Genomic DNA, 20,250 nt, shown 5'->3' with positions numbered 1-20,250 from the left:
CAGTCTAGTACAGAGTTCATTGCTGGGTGAACATGTCCAGGCATTAGAGACCAACAGTCAACCTCTCTCTCCTCTATACAGCATGTGTTACAAATCCATCAAAGAGAGGGGAGATGCGACTAATTACTTAGGAGAAAACAGAAGGGTGAGTACTTTCAAGTACTTATTTTTCATAAGGCTTGGAAGTACCTCGGCTTTGCTCGCAGTGGAATTGTTTACCAGTTCATAATGCTGTTTTGGGCTGGTGACAACAGCCTTTTCCCAGGGTTATTTCATAATTTCCACCTTTAGTTCAGTTTGGTCTCATTGAAGGGTATTCACTTACTGCAATATTCTAAAGTTGGCAAAGAGTAATACCTTCAAGGGCACAACTCCTTTAGATTTTGATGGACTTCTTGGTTTTTCATCACAATTGAGGTTTGTTATTAATTAAATGAAGTCCAGTCACATTCCTAAGCAGCAGGAAAATTGCTGGAGCTTACTGACACTCAGTAGCAGTGTGTTTCTGTTAAATGGCCTGTCATCATAATGAGCTTAGTGCGGTGATGGCACTGTACCTGTCCTTGCAGGAACAGCTTTCTTGGCTTCAGCAGGTGGTCCTAGGCCTTCTGTTGCCATGTGGTATTTTATGTCCTTTGTACAAAGCTCTTTGTGTTCATTTCCGTTTATGATACAGCTGATTCATATTACTTGTTTCTCTGTTTTAAGCAGTTTTTAAGGATTTAATTTTTCTTTGGCAACAGAAATTCAAAGGGGCTTCTTTACCCTTTGCCTATGGTATTACTTTGGTTTTGGAAGAGTCTGGAAGGTGGGTGCACACATAGGAAGAGATTCGACTCAGGTTGGTGCCTCGCAGATGCACTTACATGTACATAAATTGCTGTGTTCTTACAGAGCTTAGAATGTTTAATGTTACAGGTTTTTGGAACTGTTGAAAAAATCTTCGTGTGGATGAGTGGTGCACCACTGTTGTGACTCATGTTTCAAGCCAAGCGGAGCAGTGTCTCATACTTTATGCCCTTTAGTAGTGAGGGTGTTCAAATGGATGTTTTGCATGTTGGGTTGTCTGCAATGTGCATTTCATGCTCTGGAATGTTATTGCAGTTCAACTTAGCCGTCAGTCAGGTTGCAGGGGTTTTGGTCCTTGCTCTCTTGAATAGTGAATTGTCAGTTATTTGGATTCCCATACTCGATGGGTAGAGACCAGAATTATGGAAAACTTTGGTTTTCTGTTTTCATTTTCATTTGTCTGAGTGGTGATGGAAATATGGTGCATCACCTTTAAAGTGCTCTGGTTGCGTTCGTTTTCCTTCTCCCAAACTTCTCGATGATAACCAGTGTTTCTTATTCTTCCTCCACTTACTCTGTTGGTTTCTTGATGGCCTCTTGCTGAGGAGTTTCCCAACCTGCTATTTCCCTGGTTGAAATACCATAAGAGCTGCCCAGCCCTCTTTCCTTGTCAGCTGCTTTTTTTGCTTATTCAGAATTTTTAGTTTAGAAAATTAAAATTTCTGCATCCAAACCTTGTTTGGAATTTGAGAAAACATTTTATCAAAGTTGTATTTACCACTGGATTTTTTTATACACTATTCATTTCTGGATAATTACCCCTTTTAGGAATTCTTGTTTGTTCACTATATAGTTATTAAAATTAACAAAATTATTACTAGAATAGGAAGTAGAAATAAATCATAAATTGCCTTTGTAATAGCATTAATTGGCATTAACTTATAAGGTTTATAGGAACTGAATAACCTTGTGAACAATAGCATGCTATCCTTAATTAGATTAAATTTGATAAATATACAGTACATTGATTGTAAATGCATTAGGCAAGATAATACATAAGAAATTATAAGGAACACTGAAAAAAGTTAAGATATAATGAATTATACTTTTTTATTATATCTCTGCTGTCAACTAGCATACCTAGTGTTAGGCTAATGCCATGCTATTGACGGGTATATATTTTCAGTGTCCAATTTGGGGTGTGATGTTGAGTGACAAGGAAATGTTGTGGTTATTCCAGTATATAAAAAATTAGGAAGCTGTGTCTCCAACAGGAAAACAGATTCTGCCTATTCTTTATTGTTGAAAGCTTAATTTTAAGTTTATTTATGTTTTTATTTTTTCTTAAAGTTTCTTAATGCCTAGGCTAGGGAATGTTCAGCAGTGATTAATGAATGACCTATCTTATAAGATGTAAGTGATTTTTTTTTTTTTTTATGTAGGTACACAGGGTACTGCAGTGAAGCTGTTAACCAACTATTTCATATTGAACAAGAAACTTGATTGGAAACTTTGCCTGTATCATGTAGAGTTCTGGTGAGTGCTTTTACTCTTATCAAGCAACATTAACAGTAACATAACTGAGCTAACCCAGCAAGTTCTTTCATGGAAAATACTGTTTGAAAAATTAGGGTTGGCAACAAACTTTGTGAAAAATATTGGCAATATGTTGAACTAGAGAAGTAATCACTTAACATCCATTATCTTTTCATCTCTTCATCTCATTGTCAAGACATCCCTACTTCAGTGCTAATTGAACAGCCTTGCATACAAACAGTTTTCATAACATTTTGAAGTATCAGTGTACTGTACAATATTCATAGAGGCAGTTTGCTCTATAGAAGTACTAGCAGGAGGACTACCTTTAGAGTTTAGACTGATAATGAGTTTGTGTAACCTAGAGATTGTTGACAGATCATAGTGTACTTTCTATTATTAACGTATGAGTTATTGGTTGCCCCCCTCTATTATTAACGTATGAGTTATTGGTTGCCCCCCTCTATTATTAACGTATGAGTTATTGGTTGCCCCCCTCTAGTATTAACGTCTCTCTCTCTCTCTCTCTCTCTCTCTCTCTCTCTCTCTCTCTCTCTCTCTCTCTCTCTCTCTCTCTCTCTCTCTCCATTGTCTTTATTTCCTTACAGGTTACAGTACAATACTGTAATATCCTTTAATGAAATGTGAGAAAAAGCAAAAACATTTATAAAAAAAGCTCTAATTCAGACAGATCCCTTCTCACTCCTCTTCACCCATCCCACTCTGCATTCCTACCCCCCCTACCCCAGGGGAAACTCATTCCATAGCCACCCACCTTCTAAAACAACCCTTTCTCTGCGTGAAACTAGTAAATAGTTTTGCAACCACTCCCACCCATTGTTCTCAGCCTTCTAGCCCCCTTGGAAATATTTCCTAGGCTCCCATGCCTCCAAACCCTGTCTGAGTATAAGCAGTGTTACTAACATTTTGTTAGACCATGCAGCATTGCCAGCCAATTTATTTATTTATGGTAGTATAGTATGAGTAAAACTGGAGAGTGAAGAAATGGAAAAGTATATTGCATCAAATTTCAACTCAATTTCAATGAAGCTGTTCTTAATATAAAGAGCTATCACCAGTCTTTTGAATTTGGCAGTTACAATTTCTCAGCTTTTATGTTGTATGAGATAAAATTATGTGGGATGAATCTTACCTACTGTTAAAAGATAGCTTATATCATCACCACACTCCCGATAGGCAAGTCGGTATAACACAAAAGAGATACAATGGGATACAATGGCTGCCTGTATGACTTAAATACACCCATTCTCCACCAGGTGTGTTTTGAATGTTTATCCCGTCTGAATACTTGGTGCTGCCATTGTATATAGGCACTTATTAATATTTCAAGGGTTTGTTTGTTTGCTGCTTTCATGGTACTGTACATTTATTTTTCCTAGGATGCCTTCCACTGGAATCAAGGCTTAAGAACGTTACGTTCTGCAGGAATGTTTACTGTGTTAGCAGGATGTTGAGTTTGAATAGACAGACACAGACACATTGTGCCAGCTGCAGTGGTATAAAGTGTAATCCTGAGAATAGATGCGAGGAACTAGGAATTTTCGAAGGACTTGCTGCTTAAGTTCATTGGGATAGGAAGAGGAGGAAAGCAGATGGATTGAAAAGGAAATAGTTAGGTCAGGTCATAAACCTGTCATTTCTTCCCTCTCTCCAGGTCTATTGTCTGCACTTCTTAGTGTAGGCTTTCCTTTGCTAATTCTTTAGTTAGTACTGAGACTTCCTCTTTAGCGCCACTTAGCACTCCCCATAGTACTGAGACTTCCTCTTTAGCGCCACCTTCCACTCCCCTTTCGGTTCAGGAAAGCATATTGAGACGTTAGAACAGGTGTAAACCTTATTAAAGTTAGTTGAAGGTTTGTCAGAATTTAAGTTAGGTAACCATTCAGTGTCCCCCATAGTGTGTGATCATTTTTGCATTGCCCTGTAAGAGGTAAGGTGTTGGTGCTATCCTCTTTCTTCGTTGAGAAGCAGCTGTTCGTTCTTTACATGACTTTTCTTTAGCTATCAGTGAATCTCGTACTTTTGCTTCTATTAATGTTTTTCTTCTAATCCTATCATGATTACAGTATCTTCTGTTGTGTCCAAGCTAGATGTTGTTATAGCTCCTTAGCTTATAAAGAATGTCATATGGGAGTGCTCTCAAGTCAGTTGGGTCACTTTTGAATGAGGCAGGAGAGACTTTTAACCCCTTTTCCCGTCTCCTAACCTTTCCTGTTTTCTTTGGTGCTCTGTTTTCTTTTGCTCAGCTGACTTAGTCAACTCTGGCGAGTCACTTCAGACTACGTTTCCCTGTCTCCCTTTCATCTAGTCTCAGATTTGTTGCTGGTAAGTCAGCTGCTGTTGCTCATTGTTGCCTGCTATTACCAGCTGTCACCTCTGGCAAGAAGAAAAACTTTGTATCGGAGGAATCTCCTTTAGTTTGTCAGTGTTTGCGGGAGCATTGCACTTTATCCTCTTTTAGTAGAGGAAAGATCTTTGAGCATTTTGGTGCTTAAGGAGAACCCAAGTCGTCGTCGTCTTCTTCTTCTTCTTCTTCTTCTTCTTCTGAAAGATGTACTTTTGTTGAAAGATGTACTTTTGAGACTGACAAGTGCTTTGGATATGCTGAGATGGAGTTTGTTGTCCAGGCATTTATTTAGTTTGTTGAAGTTTTATCTTTTACTGAACTTGTGCTCTGTATGATTGCCTCCTCTTTGCACCAGCTTAGAGAGGTTGAGGCACCACTCAACCTCCAGCTTAGTGTGTTTATGGTGCCGGCTTAGGGATTTTGTCCCCTTTGGTGTGGGACCACCTTGCCATGGTGGCGGGCTCTTGAACCCCAGGAATCTGTTCCTGGGTTTGAGTCCAAGAGTCTCATATATGATTATATATTTCTTTGGATTAATTTTAGTGGAATTTTCCACTTTTGCTTAAATTTATTGGACCTGTTAAGTATGAAAAGATATCGTAGCTGAAATTGGGTTTATATCCAAAGCTAAATAATGGGAACTGTGGTAGGACTATCAACTGCCCGATAATGTTCGGACCTGAGAGTTATCAGATTGATAGCTCAAAGGTGGAACTATTCTTTAGGGCTGGACCACAGATTCCAGGAGGGTCTGGTTCTGGGTCTTTCTATCCAGTTTGCCCATAACATGATTATAGTGGGGATAATAGTATTTTCATAACACCTTTGGACCTAGCAAGCAGGTTTGGCTTACACTTGGGCCACTCCAATCATGTTGTGTCATCCCCTATTGGGTAGGGTAGTGATGCAGATATTTGGAATAGGCAAAGTTTACCTTTTGTTGTGTGGTTTTAGAAGCATAGCATATCTTTGTCAAAGAACTCAAGGTTCTCTGTGATGTATTTGATTAGGGTAGTGCATGAGAATTAGCTCCATATCTTTAACTTCACTGAAGGTAAACATCCGTGGTGTGAGGGTGGTTGTAAGAGGATGTGATTAATGCAGTGCAGTAGAAGTGCAGTTTAAGTATGCAGAATTGCGTCTGAAAATAGTAACGCCCCTAGTCCGCAAATAGTAGCGGGTAAAGTCTTTTCTTGAACTGAAGAAAGAGCAGTCATTTAGGCTCATTGTTTTGAAGTCCCAGGTTTGATATTTTTGGTAGCAAGAAGATACTAAATTGTATAGGAGCATACCTTTGTATCATAAAGGTACATGCAGTCCCTGATTAATGGCGATCCTGTTTTATGGCACTTGTCTAGCAATGAAAATCAGCAGTTTTCGGAGCAGAAAATCGCCGATTTCCGCTTATCAACGCCAATAATTGAGTATTGGTGCCAATACATACCTAACAGAGGTGCCAATAACCGAAAATCAGCGCCGATAAGCCCTGAAAATCAGCGATTTTCAGTTATCACACCTTTCGAAACGGAACCCCGCCTATAACCGTGGACTGCCTTATTTACTTTAAGTTGACTGTCATTTTGTAGGGTTTTTGACCCAGGTACAGGAGTCCCTTCATGCCATTCCTGTTTTATCTGGCTGAATTGAAGCAGTTTGCTCTGCAAGGCTGCTCTTCGCTGCACACATGCGACCGCCTTGCTCCATGAATGGAATCCAACTTTAGGGGATGGTAAGATACAGAAAAGGTTCCAGATCTGTTAATGTTTTGCATTTCATGCAAGAAGCCTTTAGTTTGATTGGCTGAGTGGATTTTGTGTAGCTGCGCTACCCACCATCCTCTTCTCAATATGGGAGCCAGCTATCATTAACCTACTATTAATCTTTTTAAAATTTATTATCTGGGTACTTCCCTATTCTTAAAGTAGACCCCACTCAGCCTCCCCACAACTTAATGGGCCCTCAAGGAGAATTCTGACAAGAGCTAAAGCATTCAAAACACACCTGGTGGAGAACAGGTGTACTAGACAGTCATCTGGGTAGCCACTCGATTTTTTCTTTTGTTTTGATGTTGACTTGCCTAGGGAAATGTTATGGGCCCACGCCCATCAAACATACACAAGTCTCTTAAAATACAAATAAAGTCACTAACGACCAAGTCCACAATAGGTGGAATGGCCGCAACAGAGTGTACAGAGATGGAATCAAGGAGGATAAGTAAAAGCTGAAAATAAAACCTTAATATTTAATACAAACTTTTTAGAAAGAAATGACCACTGAGCCTCTTACAAAATACATTAAATGAACACAAAAATCAACCACACACTGAAAACATCGAATAACAAACACTCTTACACCAAATTAAGAAGTGTGGAGATGTAAGCTATCCTTAACTGTAGGTAAGTATCCAAATAATAAATTTTATGAAAATTTTTTTTTTATTATTGAATTCTGTTGAAAGGTATGTAAACATTTGTTACAGTCCTGAAGAAGATAGAACCCATATGAAGAAACGTATGATGAGACAGCATAAAGAAGTTGTAGGAGATGAATACATATTCGATGGCATGCAGCTTTATTTGCCATTTAAACTGGGCAAGGAGGTAATGATCCTTTAGATCACTGTTAGAATTAAAATAATTTTTTATTTCTAAAATTTTGCACGTCATCAGAGTGAACTGATGAACTGACATTGTCTTGGAATTGCATGCATGCATATTGTATAGTCCGACCTCTTAAATCCTGCATTCCGAGATCCGGGAACTCCCATTAACTGGGACTATTTTGAATTGGCTACGAGGGTGACGCCACACGTTTTAGTTTTAGGATTATTTTGGATTTCTGAACTGAAGAATATACGGCATAAGAAAGAACTGTAATTTGCATATATACTCTTGTATCATCTGAACTCGTGTATCATGTGAGCATTCAAATTTTGTCCAAACACGTGATTTCATCATACACATTGTGCGATGTTTATTTTCAGTATATTACGCTAGGCTAGGCTTCCTATGCCTGTCTCAGTTTTGGTAGATACCATTGATAAAGCATAGGCTATTATATCTGAGTTAGCTTTTAACTAAGAAATGGTCCTAGAAGCAAAAGTTTTAGGTTAAATAGGAATCTTCATACATTAAATCAGGCTTACCAACCTTTTGACTTGTCTATGAATTCATTACTATACAATACCTTATAATTAGCAAACACTGCTGCATTTAAGACACTGGCATAAACAACAGCAAGTAATGACGTAAACAATCAAATTGAGACAACAGTTTTCCAGTGTCAGTTACCGTAACTTAACACAAGGCTGCGTTACGGTTATCGACTTGTTAAAAATTTAGTCATTTTCAAAGGTGACTTCCATAAATGAAATAAAATAAATTATATTTAGGTTTCATGCAATGGAGAGGAAAATATTACGAAAGTATGCCATTAAATTTACGGTTGTAGCTGTGACTGAAGAGACGATTATTGAAGGCCACAAAACATTTTGGAAGAGGCAAAAGCAAAATCTGATACTGGCGAAATTACACCTTTACTTTATTTAACTTGCTGCATTTATAAATAAAGTAGTTGCATTTTTAAACCCATCTTTGATAATTTACAGAAAAAAATGAATCTATGAAAGGTGTTTCATATAGCAACTAATGGCTGTGATGATGTCGGTAAAATGCAGTTAGCTGACGATTTTAAGAATGTAAACGATCAGAATGCAAATGATGCCTGAATGTTATGTTCATAAATTATAATATAGTTATATGACAATAATGCGTGAAATGTAACTGCATACAATGTGTAAAACAAGTTTTGTTAAAATGATCATTCTTAATACAGTTGTTACTTGAATTTTGCATATGGGTATCTAACAAAAACCAGAAATTTTGAAGTGTCGGTGAACACTGAAAGGTCCCAAATCAGAACTCGTCAGGGGGCTTTTAATGTGGTTAAAGCTCTAATGAACCGAATGTGTAAGCATTTCCCGGGAGATATTGATAGAGCAGGACAGAAGGTTCATTAGGAGCTAAACCTAACGAATGACAGTGATTATTCAAGCTTTGTTCTGTTTTTGATAACACAGCAATATATATGGGAAATGAGCTTGCAAGACTTGGTTTACATACAGGGTTTATAGGGGTGCTTTCTATCGTCAAGGATTTTCTGTGGTGCGGCTGTGACCTGGTCCCAAGGGAGCTGGGTTAAAGAGGTCAGACTGAATCTGTATATTTAGTAAAATGACTGCTAATAGTTGCTTCATGTAGATTGCTGCTGTTGTATTTTTTTGCTGGGTGTTCATGTAATGGATGGTAGAAATCTTGATTGATTTTAACTCTTTCAGGTCACAGAGCTGGCATCAAAAAGAGAAGGTGATGATGCAGTTTACCAAGTAAAGATTAAATTCATCAAGGAGTTGGGTCATCTTGACTCTCAGTATCTTCAGATCATGGGGATCCTTTTGAGCCGCTGCATGGAGCTCCTTGGGCTTCAGCTAATTGGTCGTAACTATTTCAATCCAAAGGCTGAGGCTAGGGATGATAAGTATGAGTAAGTTATTTTTGAAAGGTGAAAAACAAGTTTGTGTAAGGCTTAAAATGTCCATTGGCTGCAGATTGCAGAAATTGATTGCATGCCAGAGGAAGTTATTGGGCATTTTGATATTGAGAAGGGGTGATGTGCCAAAGGATTGTAAGACATAAGAATATGACTTTTATCATCATGGAAGATCATACATTCTTTTGGGGCAAACTTAAATGTCCCAAACTTATATGGGAAACTTCCACTAAACAGAAAAGTCATATTTAGGTAAAGAGTAAAAAAAAATTGCTGAGTAATTGTATACAGTACTGAAGTTTCCAATAGGCTTGTTCTGTTGTTATTTAATACAAGAGTTTTGGTGAACTTTACTTTTATATTTACAGTGATTACATAATGTATTTGCAAAACTAGACAAAAATTTTTGGTAATGATTTGGCTGTTAAAATCAAGAAGGGAGACCACAGTTGAAAACCTATACTTCTGATATATGTTGGAAAAGATGCTTAGAATTTCTGAGACCCATTTTTAATACAGCCATTCAAATAGTACTACTAAGTAACATTTTACTACAGGATTGTGATTTGGCCAGGATTTAGTACAAGCATTCGCCAGCATGAACAGTCCTTATTACTTAATGTTGATGTAACACACAAGTTTCTTCGTTCTGAGACTGCATATAAGTATTTTCAGAAGGCCCAAGGGAATATTGTAAGTATAGAAGGGGATACCTCAGTAATATTGATATTTTTGTAAGAAGTATTTTCTGAAATTGATAGTTTTCAATTACTTTAAATGTAAGCAGTAGTGTGTGTTTAGTAGTATTACTATTTTTCCTTGTCTTCATAAGCTGAATAATAAGGAAGATTACCCTTATTCAGATATGAGAATTTTAAACATCTGATAGTTACTGAATCTTGAGCAGCTTGTAAGTTAAAACCAGTCATTGAAAAGGTGTTTGGTTACCATAAATATCTAATAATTTGGTTATCATAAATATCTATTAATTAATGGAAATTGGAATGTTTGCCATGAGTTAAAACCATGAATTAACATGGCACTTAGTTATTAGAAACAAGAATGATTAAGTATTATTGTCTTGAACAGTAATTGCATTTGATCCCAATTTCTGTTGTGCGGAAATGGGAAATCATACTCTTAGCACAGAGAATTTTTGAATTTGCATCCTCATGGAGGAAACTTGGGTTGGGAATTTTCTTTGTATTGAAACTGTTGAGTTATGAGGGATAATCGTGTCGACTGGAGACAATACTAGGCATTGATGCCCTAAGATGTAAAATATCTTCTCTACTAAATTTCCAACTGTTTACAGATGGCATGAAAGCATTTCTTGATTGTTGAGAAAGGTATAGGACACTCAAATACAATAATTTAGTAAATTTAAAAAAAAAAATTTATAGGACATTGCATTAAGTTTTTCTGCTCTCTGCAGTTAAAAAATGAATTATTGCTGAGGCAGCAGTACAATTGACGTTAGAAATATGTAGTTGATTGTATGTTAGTTTTATAAGTTAGTCATTATTTTATTTTCTGCATTGATGAAGTGTATGGGTATTACAGAATGTATAAAATGAAAGCACATGTTTAATTTTATAAGATGTTTTTATAGCATAGCATTCCTTATGTTTAAAGAGTATGTTATTGTTGTGACGTCATAGGAAGTGACGTCACAGGACGAAAATGGCGGGAGGGAGAAAAATGAAAACAAACAAGAGGCGGTAGTGTTGAAAGCATGGTGGAAAGAGGTAGAGAGAGCTCTCTGAAAGGTTAGGTCGATAATGGTTGGGTTGTAAGTCTGTTTGTGGTTTTTGTTGTCGTAAGCTGGATTGCATAGAGTAAAAAGAACAACGTGAACAGGTGAGTGGATCACATAACTGAATAATTTAAGGATAGGTTAGGCTAGCAAAATTTTCAAGTGGTAGCAGAGCGTGGTTCGTTAAAAATGGACGGATCTGATGGTAGACTTTGGGAGATGAAATGGAGAAGAGACTGTCCGAGATTTAGCGGGGCACAGTGCGATTATAAAGGATGGAGAGGACAAGTCGAAGATTGGCTTGTGGTGTGTGGAGAAGAAGTGAAATATCCAGGGATAGAGATAAGGATGAGCTTAAAAGGGAAAGCTTTAGAAGTAACAGAAGGAATAGATAGAGATGAACTTAAGGATAGCGAAGGGTCAAAGATAATCCTGTCCAAACTAGATGAAGTGTATCTAAAAGATACGTTAATGGAAAATTACAGTAAAATGAAAAACTATTTTAAAATAGAAAGAGAATCTAGTGAAAAGATGAGAGATTTTATAATTAGGTATGAAAAGGCAGAGTCAGAGTGTAGTAGGGCACTAGGGAAAAGCATGCTTGAAGGGGAAGCAAAAGGTTTTCATGTACTAGAACAATCGAATCTCACAGAAGATCAAAAACAAATGGTATTAGCAGCTTGGAATATAAAACAGTGTCACAAATAATGAAAAGAATATTTGAGGGATTTGGGAATAGAGAGGAGGGGGAATGGTTAGGATCAGAAGGTTGTGAGAATTTTGGGAAAGGGTGGAAAAACCAAAGATATCGGGGAAAGGTGAATCGAGGTAGAGGTGGAAGAAATCCTTTAAATAGAGAAGGGAAAGTAACACTGTGTGCTATATGCAAATCTGAATGGCATTGGGCCAGAGATTGTCCTCAGAATTTTCAGAATAAGAAGAAATCAGAAACTGTACAAGAAGAAGAAGAAAAAGTTTATATAGGAAAAGTTAGCAAAATAGAAGAAGAATCTTGGAAAGAGGTTGATGCAATTTTAGACACAGGATGTAAGTCAACAGTTTGTGGGGAATTGTGACTAGCACGCATTGATGTGGGTTTGAATCAGGAAGAATTGAGGAGAATGAATGATACTAAGAAAGAGTCTAATAAAGTATTTAATTTTGGTGAGTCATCATACAAGTCGAAAGGAGTAATGGAAATACCGGTGATATTGAAAAACAAAAAGTTTTATTTGAAGACAGAAATTTTGCAGGGTGATGTACCATGGTTAATAGGTAAGAAAACCATGAGTAAAATGGGGATGACCATAAATTTAAAAGAGAATTGTGTTAATATAGAAGTATTAGGGGAAATGAAAGTAAAGTTACGAGAAGACAGACAGGGCCATTTAAGAATACCAATTTTGAGGAGGAAGGCAGAAGAAGAATTATTATTGGAGGGGTGGAAGGGAAATTAAAGGTACAATGATGAAGTTACATCTACAATTTGGCCATGGAAGTGGAGATAAAATATGGAAGCTAACAGAAGAAGCACAGTGGAGTGACGGTTTGGGAGAGAAGGAAAAAGAGGAAATAAAAAAGTTACTGACTGACTTAATCGCAAGTTGTGAAGTATGTAAAAGATATAAAAGAAACCCAGCTAAACCAGTAGTGGGATTTTCTTGGAGTAAGACATTCAATGAAGTTGTAGCAATGGATGTGGGAGAGATAGAAGAGAAAGTTCTTGGGAATGGTAGATATGGCAACAAGGTATTGTCAGGCTTTTTGGATAAGACAAGAAACCAGAAACTATTATCAAGACTCTTTTGACGGGTGGTTTGCGATATTTGGGGCACCTTCTAAAATATTATCAGACAACGGGGGAGAATTTCAAAATGAAAAGTAAGGAGGATGGCAGAAAGATGGAATATTAAAGTATTAGCCACAGCATCAGAATCTCCATGGAGCAATGGATTGTGTGAAAAGACAGTAGGCATAATCAAAGAAAGCTTAAGAAAGATGAAAGATGATGAGGAAGTGGATTGGTCCATAGCATTAAGATGGGTAGTGAGTGCCAGGAACTGCTTAATAAATAATGGTGGTTTCTCCCCAACCAATTAGTATTTGGGAAAATCCTTCCTTGCTTAATTTAATGGGAGAAGAAAGTTCAAGTCCTGCAAGCAGAGAGAAAGGTATGGAAGAAAGCATAGTAAGGGATACACTGAATGCAATGCATAAGGCCAGAGAAGTGTTTATCAAAAATGAGTCTTGTAATAAAATAAGAATTGCTCTAAACAAAAATGTCAGAGAACATAAATTTGAAGAAGCAGTAGTGGGAGACAAGGTATTCTATAAGAGAGAAAATGAAAATGAATGGAGAGGACCTGCTCAGGTAGTGGGAGTATCAGGTAAAACAGTAGTGGTTAAACATGGGGATTCTCTAAGAGAAGTAGCGAGAATGCATGTTACTAGGATTCAAAGACTATCACCAGAAAAGGAGAAGATACTTAAAGTAGAGAAAACACACACTGTGAAAGATGAATCCCTTGCATCAAAGGAAGGGAATATAGATGAGCAGGAAGGAAAGATGATAATTGGCTGGAGAAGGAATGCTGATATAGAAGAGACCATAGAAAGAGATTTGGCAGAGGAAACACTGGAAGATGAAGGGGAAAGTGAGGTAACAGAAGAAAGTGAGTTAATAGAAGAGATACCCAAATTCAGAAAGGGAAATAGAGTTAGAGCTATAAACAAAAATACAGGACAAGTAGAAGAGTGGACGATATTGAGCCTTGCAGGGAAAAGATCAAGCAAATCTTGGGCTGATTCGTACAATGTAGAAGACTCACAGTCAGGTGACAAGGGATGGGTTGACTTAAGAGATTATAGTCATGTAGAAAAAATTGAAGATGAAGAAGAGGTTTTGCTAGGATTCGAAAATAGAAATGTAATTGAAGCTAAAGAAAAGAACTACAAAGTTGAGAGAAAACAAGGTATATGAGGAGGTAAATGACATTGGACAAAAAGCTATATCTACAAGATGGATAGTAACTGAAAAGGTAAAAGGTGGGGAAAGGATATGTAAAGCAAGATTGGTAGCTAGAGGTTTTGAAGAAGAAATGGCTGAATGGGAAAAGATGCTCCTACATGCAATGCCGAAATTTTAAAATTTTGTTTGACGGTAATAAAACTGAAGGATTGGAATTGTTATACGTTAGATGTAAAACTGCATATCTACAGGGTGATGAAATACAACAAGAGGTATATTTAAAACCACCTAGTGAAGATGGTTGGAGTGGATTATGGAAATTGAAGAAAACTGTTTATGGGCTCAAAGGATGCAGCAAAGACATGGTATTGTAAGGTGGTAAAACTGGTGGAGGAGCTTAAAGGCAAGAGGAGTAGATTAGAACCTAATATATTCTTTTGGAAGAAAGACAATAAATTGAATGGTATTTTATGTACACATGTAGATGATTTTTGCTATGGAGGAACTGAAGGATTTTTAAAGGAAACAATTGGGAAATTGAAAGGGAAATTACAAGTAGGAGAACAAGAAAGTAAAAGTTTTAAGTATATAGGAGTAATAGTAGAGCATAAGGAAAATGGAATTTGTCTTAATCAGTGGCAGTATATAAATTCTATAAGAGAACCAGAAGCCAGAAGATTTACAGGTAATAGAGTATTAGGACAAAAGGAGTTAACAGAATATAGATCAGTGGTAGGACAGTTGAATTGGGTATCGCTACATACTCTGCCAGAAATATCATATGATGTTAGTGAATTAAGTAAAGCTTTTAAAGAAGGAACGACTCAAGATATGAGAAAGCTGATTAAGATAGTGAGAAAAACTAAGTGCATAATGGGAGAAGTGATAATAAGTGAGTTAGAAGAAGAAAAGATTTATTGGGAAGCCTATGCAGATGCATCATTCGGGAATATTGAAGATGGTCATACTCAATTAGGTTATGTGATATCATTGACAGACGGTAAGAGGAGAAGCCCTATATGGTGGAAATCCAGAAAATCCAGAAGAGTAGCAAAGTTCACCATTGAAGCAGAAGCTCTGAGTGTTGGGGAGGCCATAGAAGGATTGATATATTTCAAACATTTGTGGGAAGAGATAGTAGGAGGGAGAAAATTAGAAGCACTGGTGAAAACTGACAGTAAAACCCTAATGACTGCAATAAAATCAAGTACCGGAGTAAGTAGTAAGAGATTAAAAATTGATATTGCAGCAATAAGAGAAACAATAGAATCTGGAGAAATAAGTGAGGTGAGATGGATAAAAGGAAAGCATCAAATAGCTGATGTATTGACCAAAGCTGGAGTTTCTGGGGAAAGCATTAGGAATTATGTAGGGGGTAAAGAATTGGAGAAGAATGGAGATTAGAGGGGATTAGGATAAGAAAAGGCTGGAGGGGAGGGAGAAGGAGATAAGTTTCATAAGTTAGTCATTATTTTATTTTCTGCATTGATGAAGTGTATGGGTATTACAGAATGTATAAAAAGAAAGCACATGTTTAATTTTATAAGATGTTTTTATAGCATAGCATTCCTTATGTTTAAAGAGTATGTTATTGTTGTGACGTTATAGGAAGTGACGTCACAGGACGAAAATGGCGGAGGGAGAAAATGAAAACAAACAAGAGGCGGTAGTGTTGAAAGCATGGTGGAAAGAGGTAGAGAGAGCTCTCTGAAAGGTTAGGTCGATAATGGTTGGGTTGTAAGTCTGTTTGTGGTTTTTGTTGTCGTAAGCTGGATTGCATAGAGTAAAAAGAACAACGTGAACAGGTGAGTGGATCACATAACTGAATAATTTAAGGATAGGTTAGGCTAGCAAAATTTTCAGTAGTTTCTTCTCTTATTTGCCATGCAAATAATCTCCCCCATGATGGTGTGGTAGAGTAATTGACCAGTTCTCTTGATAAATTCTTCTTGGAGGAACATTCATTATAGGGTGAAGGTTTGGCAAATGTGAAGTCTATCTAACATCAGTAATAGAAAATGAAGATATTTATGTCCTTAATACAATTGAGTCTCTTCATCATCCCCTAACAGATACTTTGGCACATTGAGGTATCTTTTCATTGGAAAATATTGAATGACTCATCTAAGTGATCATGTGTCAAAAGTAACAGTAGCTCACTGTTGGAGTCCCTGACCTGTTAAGTGGCCAATCCATGCCAGATTGGCTGTGTTTTGAAGTTCCAAAACTGCATTTTTGACATGAGGAATAGTTCAGAGTGGTACCTACCTCTCACTGCAGTAGCATATCAGTTTGTATAGAAGTCATCAGTTAAATTGTTAATTCATATTTTGAGTTTTATGCTGTGTAAAAAAATTCCTGTGGTAATGTGAAAATTGAATAAATTGAAATGGGAGTTCTGTTATGAGCTTTGGAATGGTATGTGAGACTAATTGGTAACTGGTAGTGGTAGTTGGCAGTTTGATGCATTACTAGTAAACCTCTGTTGACAAATTGAACAGTTGCTCAGGACAACTTTTGCACATGCAGAGTTGTAATTTTTATTTATTTGGATAGTTTTCCTTTGTTATGGATGAAATAATTTTCCATTGTTACTGATGTTATGATTTTGAATGGCTCTCTTTACTAATGGTTTACAGTCAGTTGTTTGTGTCCTTGGCAGTTTTAAGTAGTTTGTTGAATTAACAATACGTATTTATTATTCATCTGTCATGTAAGGATAATGGCAAATGTTCATCACTGCTACACATCCACAGAAAGACGTTGCTGGCAAGTATCTACTGGGCAATGTTGTTATGACAAAGTACAATGAAAGAACTTACAGGATTGATGACATTTCATGGGATACAACTCCCAGATCAAAATTTCAGTATAAAGGTGGTGAAATATCTTACATGGAGTATTATGAAAAGGTAAGTGTATTGTGCTGTGATGTAATGTAAATTTTGATGCTCACATTGAGAGAATGTGGAAATTTAACAGTATCAGCTAACCCTAACTTTAGTTTTGGACAAAGTTTCTCACCCTTCAGCATTTTAAACAACACTCAGTCAAGTTTAATTGTATTTTAAAAGATCTTTGATCATATATGTAAAAAAAAACCTTAGAATTTTCCTGAAATGGTCAAGTCTTGCTTTGTAAGAGGTGAGGATGAAATTTTGTAGCATCCTGGTGTTTTGAACATTTTGTATATTCTATCCAAATTGGTTTTTATTGTATGCTTCAAAGATTTTAGACAAGAATTGACTTTTATAAGGCACTGAGCCCTATTTTCAACATGAACAGGGTTATTCTTACCTAAAGCAGTACTTAGCTCAATTTTTTTCTAAAACACATTTTCTTACTAATGAGTATAATACTGAATGAAGGTGAGCAATAACATTCAACCAGAATTTTGATACAAAGGAACTGCAAGCATAGCTTTGTTTACCTGAATTGGTGGAAAGTCCATTTTGTGAGAAAAGATCATGCCGAATTAAGAAAAATCAATGCTTTTCACCATTAAAGAGAACTTTCCACTACTCTGCCACAAATACAAAAGAGGAATGCAATAGGCACAGCTTTATTTTTGCTCTGACATAGAGCAACCTGTGTGTAATTAGAGCGCTCTTTGAATACATTTTAAATTTTTTTAGTGGGTAGAGTTCAAGAGTATGTGCCACGTGAGTATGTTCTCACGCTGCTCTCCTAGAGTCAACAGACTGGCACCTACTTTGGCGACAGTTGGATTGCACCTGGCTCTCGGACCGTGGTTCTCGCACCATTCTCCGTAGCAACACCTCAGGCGAGCAGGACAGGCACCACACCTGATTTTCACATATTCAGAAGATATTAAGTCTAAACTCAAGTGCATGTGCATTAATAGTCTGTTGGTTACTAGGTAAATTTACTAGCCACTGATTGGTCAGCAATTCATATAAATACCACTTTAATTTGTTAATAAAGTATCACTTTAAGATCATACTCCTTGTTTTAAACATCCTGCTGAAGTGGTGACCCTTGTGCACAAACACCCAGAAAAAATCCATGAGACATCCAACTAAGACACATCGCCCTCCCCTTCCGCCACTCCTTCTACACCATCGCCCAGGTCAAGCTTCTGACTTTCACACCGACTAGCACCTACACTTGGTTCCATTGGGCCGAAGTCATGCTCCAAATCAAGGGCCTATGGTCCTCATTGTGCAAGGCAGATCACGTCCTCGCTTCCCTGCTGGACCACCTCTTTCCCCAGCTGACGGAGTGGCTGGACGCTAAGGGCACTGACATCGTGCAGTACGAAGATCTGAAGGCGGTCTTACTGGGCAGGTTCACGCTGTCCCCAGCTGTTCATGTACAACAGATCTTCAACGCAGCACAGCAGCCCTTGGACAATCAACGGCCATCCACCATCCTTCGCAAGATGAGAGCCCTCACATGTCTTCTTCCTGCAGCAGACTGTTCTCCCAGATCCATTGACATCCTCAAGGCACTGGCTGCAGCGCCTGCCAACGTCAGTAAGGGCAGCACGTACCAACATTGAAGACACACCCAACGATGCCCTTGCCACCCTAGCAGAAAATCTGATGGGTGCCCATGCTACTGCTAACTGCCACCACGCCCATGCCTTCGCTCTCCTTCAAGGAGCATCCAACCCTTCAATGACAAACGACCTTCTTAACACCACAGAGGCCACCAAGACAGTAAATCCCATGCAAACTTCCAGGACAAACACTTGCTGCCCATTCTGCCGTCAACAACCCAAGGACGCTGACCAAACGCAGCAGCAATCGCTGCCATTTCAGCTTTGCCGATACCACAGAACGCTCGGCCCTGCCACCAAGAACCTGTCTTTTTTTTATCCGCAGGTACTCACTGTTTTTGTTGACACGGGCTTGCCATTCCCTTCTGCCTTGTGTCCAGTCAACCAACCGAATGCCCACAGCCATCTGATATCCGACTCACAGCTGCCAACAGCTCTCCCAGCCTTACCTTCGGTCAGAAGCATTTCGCCCTTAACCCCCAGGACAGAAAGTACCATTGGCGGTTTATCATCGCAGACATCTCAGTACCTCTCCTCAGGGTGGACTTCTTGGCGCACCACCAGCTGCTCATGGATGTTGCCAACAGGCTCCTTGTCGATGCCACCGATCTGTCCACGACGTCCATCACTGCAGACCCCTGCATAACTCCCCCTCCACGTCACCAATTCCAAAGACGATTTTACATACCTGCTCGCCACATACCAGATGTTTTCAAACCCTGGTTACAACAATCTTATCAAATCCCTGACAAGCATGGTATTTTCTACCACAATAAACCCTCGAGCCCTCCCATACACTCCATTTCCGACACCTGCCACCAGAAAAACTCGCTGGTGTAAAGAAAACTTTCGGAGAGATGGAGAAGATGGGTTTGTGTCAAAAGGCATCCAGCCCTTGGGCATCTCCCCTCCACAAAGTAACAAAAAAGGAAGGCACCCAGTGCACATGCGGAGACTACAGAGGCTGACCACTACCCCCTCCCTAACATCACAGACGTGACCACCTTCCTACATGGCACAAAAATCTTCTCAAAGCTGGACGTTCTCTAGGGTTACTTCTAAGTCCCCATGAATCCCAAAGACATCTTTTAAGACTATCATCACAACGCCCTTCTGCACCTTCACCTTCAGTTACTCCTTTAGCCTCCGCAGTACGAGCTATTTTTCAGCGACTGATGGATGGCATCCAGGGAAACCTCCTCTCCTGCGTCTGTTAAATTGACGTTTTAATTGTTCCTACACAAATATAAACCTCGGTCTTTACATATTGATAACTTTCAGCGAAGCTGGAAAGTCCGGCCATTAAACTTTTGCAAGGCAGTTATGGTAACAGTTACCTATGGTAGGGGCAAAATTACTGCCCACCCAACTGGTATGCATTCAATCTCTTCAGTTTACTTTTGGCCGCAATCTCAACAAGACGTGCTTTTCTTCTCTGTCCTGCCGTTCGGCCTTTTTCCTCTTGTATATTTTACATTTTGTACTTTGAATTATTGTATTGGATATATTGAAACATGTATTTTGATATATTAGGACATGTCCATATGTTCTGTTTCGACATCTTCAGTGATATATTTACTTACTCATACTGCATAGTAGGATTAAATGTGGAGTTTTTCTCCCTTTAAGTCGTTGTTGTTTCTCCACGCCTTCGTGTAGGTGTGTGTTTAACCCTCCGGTGATCCGATGACGCGAAACCTCGTCAATAAATTTTTTGCCGTAAGTGCTATGATGACGCGTCTGTAAGTTATTGTTGGGGGAAA

At 38.2% G+C, this 20,250-nt stretch overlaps 1 protein-coding gene across 4 annotated transcripts in view; it reads left to right on the top strand.

Moving 5' to 3' along the window:
* The window catches only part of LOC136843249 (piwi-like protein Siwi), a 164,584-nt gene that overhangs the window by 46,258 nt on the left and 98,076 nt on the right, over positions 1 to 20,250 (top strand). For all 4 annotated transcript variants that reach the window (XM_067111364.1, XM_067111362.1, XM_067111363.1 and 1 more), the window contains exons 6-10: positions 2,232 to 2,325; positions 7,173 to 7,293; positions 9,030 to 9,235; positions 9,799 to 9,934; positions 16,722 to 16,877. In XM_067111364.1, the coding sequence (XP_066967465.1) occupies positions 2,232 to 2,325; positions 7,173 to 7,293; positions 9,030 to 9,235; positions 9,799 to 9,934; positions 16,722 to 16,877 (713 nt within the window). The remainder of the gene's footprint in view (positions 1 to 2,231; positions 2,326 to 7,172; positions 7,294 to 9,029; positions 9,236 to 9,798; positions 9,935 to 16,721; positions 16,878 to 20,250) is intronic.

This window comes from Macrobrachium rosenbergii, chromosome 11, assembly GCF_040412425.1.
Source record: "Macrobrachium rosenbergii isolate ZJJX-2024 chromosome 11, ASM4041242v1, whole genome shotgun sequence".
Classification (NCBI taxonomy): domain Eukaryota; kingdom Metazoa; phylum Arthropoda; class Malacostraca; order Decapoda; family Palaemonidae; genus Macrobrachium; species Macrobrachium rosenbergii.
Note: the sequence above shows the minus strand (reverse complement) of the source record. Positions and strands in the feature narration are given on the sequence as shown.